Genomic DNA, 6,310 nt, shown 5'->3' with positions numbered 1-6,310 from the left:
TACCACCTCAGGCAAGGGAAACAAAAGAAAAAATAAGCAAATGGGACTACATCAAACTAAAAAGTGTTTGCCCAGCAAAGGAAACAATCAACAAATTGAAAATTCAGCCTACTAAGTAGGAGAAGATATTTGCCAATGATATATCTACTAAGGAGTTAATATCAAAAATTTATAAAGAACTCATATAACTTAACGCCAAAAAATTCACAATCCAATTAAAAAATTGGTAGAGGACCTGAATAGATATATCTGCAAATAAGACATACAAATTATCAATAGACATATGAAAAGATATGAATGTCATTAATCATCAGAGAAATGCAAATTAAAATTACAATGAGATATTACCTCACACCTGTCAGAATGGCTATCATTAATGAACAAGTGTTGGAAGGGGTGTGGAGAAAGGGAACCCTTGTTCACTGTTTTGGAATTGCAAATTAGTGCTGTCACTATGGAAAAGAGTATGGAGGTTCCTCAAAAATTAAAAATAGGCTCTTTCCTTAAGTGGTCTGAAGTGACCTCTGAAAATGGTTCACTATTCACTTGACCCAGAAAACCCCACAAAATTATGCAAATTAAGAAGTTCAAATCTTTGTGTTTACTTTAAGAGCACTCAGGCCATCCAGGGTATGCATATTCAAAAAGCCACCAAATATCTGAAGGATGTCACTTTACAGCAGCAATGTGTGCCAATCTGTCGTTACAGTAGAGGAGTTGGTACATGTGACCAGGCCAAACAGTGGGAGTGGATGCAGGGTTGGTGGCCTAAAAAGAGTCCTGAATTTTTGCTGCATATGCTTAAAAATGCAAGGAGTGATGTTGAAATTAAGGGTTTAGATGTAGATTCTCTGGTCATTGAGCCCATTCAGGTGAACAAAGCTCCCAAGATGCGACACAGAAGTTACATGAGCTCTCCTTGCCACACTGAGATGATCCTTACTGAAAAAGAGCAGATTGTTCCTAAACCAGAAGAGGAGGTTGCACAGAAGAAAAAGAAATCCCAGAAGAAACTGAAGAAACAAAAACTCGTGGCCCGGGAGTAAATTTAGCATCAAATAAATGCTAATAAAGTAAAAAAATAAAATAAAATAAAATAAAAATAGGACTATTATATGACTCAACAATTCTATCTGGATATTTATCTGAAGAAATCCAAAATACTAATTTGAAAAGATATATGCACCCCTATTTTCATTGCAGCATTATTTACAATAGCCAAGATATGGCAGCAACCTAAGTACCCATGAATAGGTTATTGGAAAGAAAAAGAGGTACATACATACAATGGAATATTACTTAGCCATACAAAAGAATGAAATATTACCATTTGAGACAACATGGGTGGACCAGGAAGGTATTTTGCTAAGTGGAAAAAGTCAGACAGAGAGTGAAAAATATCATATGATCTCACTTACATGTTGAATCTAAAGAAAAACAAACAAACAAACAAAACAGAAACAGACTTATATATGCTTATTGAGTACAAGCTGATGGTTGCCAGATGGAAGAGGGTATGGGGGAATGGAGTGAAAAAGGTGAAAGGATTAAGAAGAAATTGGTAATTATGAAATAGTCATGGAGATATAAAGTACAACATAGGGGAGATAGTCATTAATATGATAATAACTATGTATAGTTCCAGGCATATATTAGACTAGCCAGGGGCATTAGTTCAAAAATTATACAGATGTCTAACCACTATGCTGTACATCTGAAACTAATATAGAATAATATTAAATGTCAACTATAATTTAAAAATAAAAAAAAGGGGAGAAACGATGTAGAGGAATAAGAGGTTCAAACTTCCAGGTATAAAACAGATAGGTCATGGGGATGTGGTGTACAGCATAGGGAATGTAGTTAATACTATTGAGATAGCATTGTATGGTGTCAGATGGTTGCTGAACTTACTATGGGGATCATTTCTTAAGATATATTAATGTTGAATAACTATGGTGTATACTTGAAACTAATACAATATTGTATGTAAACTATATTTTAACAAAACTCTTTAAAAAATAAAATTAATAGAATTTCCTTTTTAGTAACAGTCTTTGTATTCATGAAACCTATGTCTATTTTTAGGTGGCAGACAATGATCCTTTAAGTGTTTATCTCCTGGGAGCTCACTGAAAGGAAGCAGTTACCTATTTGGAATTTTCTTGAAGAGATGCTATCAAACCTTGGTAACAGTGTAAGATATCTTCTTTCTATATCAGCTCATAAGTTCTTCCATCTAACTTAAGTACAACTTAAAGTCATTATGATGCATGAAGGAATGTAAAAACTGAAAAAGCTAGGGAAGCAGGAAGAATCAGGTAGTTGTCTTGAGTTTCTCATAGCCTTGACTATTTGTTTAATTTGCAAATCGTTGTTTACTCCGTATAATATACATTAGAAGTTTTCATCACTTATTTTATACTGTTTCTTATGCAATTTAATATAAAAGACAAATCTTTTGAGGTGTTCCAGGGACCCGTCTGAAATACCATAAAGTTATTCCTTCATAGACTGAAATTTTAATCCTTAAAACTCAGTTTCTAATGAAAAGTAAGCAATTAGCATTCTTCAGCTTGGCAAATTTATGAAGAAATTTTTTAACCTCTAGAAACATATTTGATTGACATCAAAGTTAATCATTTATCTTTGTAAAATCAAAGCAAAATAAAGACATGTCTATTTTACTTAAATCAACAAATTTAAGCTAGCTTTAATTTACTAAAGATTAATTTTAGATCACATGAACTTGAAAATAATTTAAGATAGTTTATATATATCTGAAAATTTTAGAATATCCAATTCTTACATCATGTGCTTTTAAAATAATTTTAATAATTTATTAAACCTAGAAAATTATCTCATATTTATAACACACATATAGAGACTCACCCAGATAGACACAATTAGGAAACAGTTAGATCCAAATTTTGTTTTGGAGGCATTCACAGTTTATATTTGTCCTCGACAAATCAAGTTCCAAATCACCTTCTCCCTTTTAAAATGAGAACAAACGTTTTTAATAACTGAAAAGAATTTGGTTGCCACCTAAATCACATAGGTTGATTCGTTTATCTAAATCCTCTTTTTGAAGCTTTGAGAGACCAATTAAACAAGTTTTCCGTTCATTCTGACTAATTTTATAACTAACTTTTTCTAATTGTGTGTGTTAAGATTAATTTAGAAGTATCAAATATCCTCATCTTGGCCATCTTAGTGTTAATGGGAGGTTAGCATAAGTTATGAGGTTTGTAGGTTCTTGGAGGCACAATCCCATATTAATTTTGAGATCTGTAGACTCTGAACGAACTTCTAGAGGAAACTAGTCCTTATGCGTATGTCTCCAGACAAGCCCAATGCTGTAGATGTAGGACTGCTTTATACCCTAGAAGAAATTTTTCCTCTGGCAACCCCACAAAGATGTTAGTCACCTAAGAATACCCCAGAAGGGCCAGCGAGAGCTTACCAAATGTGGTCAGAACCTTGTCAATATTCAAAGAATTGGTCCACCTCTCTCAGGTGAATCCATTGCAGGATGCCTTGTCCTTCTCTCCAGAGCTCCCACTGGCTTCTCTGGGATCAGCCGAATTACCACACTGGACTCCTGGCTCTCATTTCTGCCACTCTAGATTTGGGAATCTGAACATCTATATTCACCCCCATTGGCTATTTGGGTTGGAGAAGCAAGTATCATTTCTTTTTTGGAACTAAAGAGTAGTCGGTCTCTCATTTAACCAGCAAAGATTTTGTTCAGATCTAGTAAGCAATTCAATTAAAAGCAGCAACCCATATTTTTCCTTTGTCAACATAGAAACATCTGAATCTATAAAAATTTTTATGTGAGTTTAAGTCAGACAGAGGATACATCTGGAAGCAAGATGTCAACAGACTGAGAAGAATGTTTGCAGTCTTCTTTTATGCATTTGGAATTAAGGAGGTAATGTAAGGAAGATTACATGAAGGTGGGGGAAAGCAAGATAGGGATCAGATTACAAGATAGTTGACAAAATTACTTGAGGGTGGTCACCCTTTAGAAGGAGGTGTCTGAAAAGGGACTTTTCAAAGGGCAATAACCCAGATGTACAGAAATAAGGGAGAGGGCTTGCTTAAGGCAAAGACAAGCCTTTTACTACAGTAGTTATAGTCCTGGAGTGTGACTGACTACCCACCATTACCTGCTCAGTTAGGAACTTATGATTAGATCACCCTGGGGGGTTACTTTCTATAGAACTTCTTTTTTTGTCCACACCTCATTACTGAAAAAACCCAGGGAAGAAATATCTTTGGTGAAATAACACAACAAAATGAACTCATTTTCGGAAAATGTTTAAGAATTACTAATAATGTAGGATAATTGATGAAATTATCTCATGTGGGCACTAAAGATGAAATATAGGGTATTATAATAAATCTCTCATGGATTTATGATAGTCTAACTAAAGTAGGCTAATCAGAAATTTGAAAGGTAATGTACTACCCATTGATTTTCTTTGCTAGAGGAATGGCATCTTACCATTCATATCTCCCAAATCTTGGCAGCTAATTGCAATCAGTTTTGTTCATTTGATCCAAGTTTTTCTATTCTTTCTAATGAAACAAGCTCAACTGAAATATTGATATTGCAAATGGCTTTTATGCTTAAATCTGAGACCTCTGGGTTGTTTCCTGAAGCTGCTTAATGAATGCAAATCACAGATAAAGGAAGATTATCTGAGCCAGAACTTTATCAGGTATCAGATTTAAAAAGCAAGCCTGAAGCATAGACAAAAGACAAGGTCAGAAATATGGGGCATGGAAAACCAAACAGGTTGGAAAATGGAAAATGAAGATGGTTGAGGAAGAAGCATTTGGTGAATAAAGTCAGGAAGGTTTCAGTCCTCTTAAATGTTAGCTTCTCGGCCCAGTGGATAGGGTAGGTTTAACAGGCAAGGCCAGGCAGGGCTTACACAAATTACAGAGGAATGGATTAACTATAGTTAATCTTGAAAAATGTTCTTGTCCCCCATCTCCATTTCAACTGGAGCAGCCCTGATGGATGATACTTGCCTTCCTCTTTCTTCTTTTGGGAGAAAGGAATAGTTTCTCTACTGTGAGCTTTCATCAACTGCTGCCTCATTCCTAATCGACACTGGGAATGTAAGTATATTCAGTATTCCTGTTGGATTGCAGTCACAGCCTAACTTTCTGTAAATCATCAAGTACATCAGAGTGATAGGTAATAAAATGTGTATGACTTGATATAATCATGTAATCTAATTGTAATACTTTTCAGTGGTCAGAAACCATGTTATAAATCTGCATATAACAATATAAATAGATCTCCAAAATACTATGTTGAGAAAAAAACATCATTTAATGTAAATTATAAACCCAAAACTACACAAGGATATATATATATATATATATATATATATATATATATATATGTAAATTAATTTGTAGAAGATGGCTTAGAAGGACATACATCAAACATGTCAGTGTGGGAGTCAGTGAGAGAGGAGGAATAATATTTGGGGTGGAGGATGAAAAGAAAATGGAGAAACATGAACAGAGAGCTATGCACAGACCAATAATAATAAAGTGCTAAGGAATGATAGGTGAAAATCAGATCATGTTGTAGCAACTGCTATACAAATGAATGAATGAAATTATAATTAATTTGTAAACATCTGAAATCTCTGCCTGTTTTTTCTTCCGTTGTTTGACAAATCGGTGAGTTTTATGAAGAGAAACCATTTTTGCTTGGCAAGTTGTTGACTTTATCCAGTGCGATTATCAAGGAGAATTCAGGTAATTTGGATTTGGAATGTCTTTAGAATTGTTTTGAAAAATTCCTTCTTAGAGTATTCATGACAGGGCTCTGAGGATAGTAACCTGGATTTCCACAAGGCAAAGCCAACAACATAGAAGAGAACTTGTATGATACTGCTTACATAGTTGCATAAAAATCTAGTCATAGCATTTACTATGGCTTGCTATTCTTAGTTTACTATTTGTTACTTCCCTTCTTGGTTTGTTACTTGGCACAGAGGAACATAGTGCCAAGAAGTTGTAAAATTACGGATCATGAGTTGCTGGAGAGAGCCTTCTCAATATTTTAGATCACCATTGAAAAAGTAACATTCCTTTACTAGCTTCTGTTAATAATTACAGACTATTTATTTATCCTGTGATAAAGGAAGAATTTTGGCTGGGCTAACTGAAAACATTAAATAATATAATTACAAATACTACAAACCAAAGGAGAAAGAAACAATAGATCTAAGAGGCCCTAAAGAACTGTGGAAAGCAGTTAAATTAGAACTGGAGG

The 6,310-nt window shown here is 34.3% G+C and overlaps 1 protein-coding gene across 1 annotated transcript; it reads left to right on the top strand.

Moving 5' to 3' along the window:
- The first annotated feature begins 530 nt into the window (after nt 1–530).
- Nucleotides 531–1,073, top strand: LOC120613856 (60S ribosomal protein L17-like). Its single transcript, XM_039876525.1, has one exon. The coding sequence runs from the start codon at nt 531–533 to the stop codon at nt 1,044–1,046; it is 516 nt and encodes a 171-aa protein (XP_039732459.1). The 3' UTR covers nt 1,047–1,073.
- Nucleotides 1,074–6,310: the final 5,237 nt, after the last annotated feature.

Source organism: Pteropus medius, unplaced genomic scaffold, assembly GCF_902729225.1.
Source record: "Pteropus medius unplaced genomic scaffold, Ma_sr-lr_union100, whole genome shotgun sequence".
Taxonomy (NCBI): domain Eukaryota; kingdom Metazoa; phylum Chordata; class Mammalia; order Chiroptera; family Pteropodidae; genus Pteropus; species Pteropus medius.
Note: the sequence above shows the minus strand (reverse complement) of the source record. Positions and strands in the feature narration are given on the sequence as shown.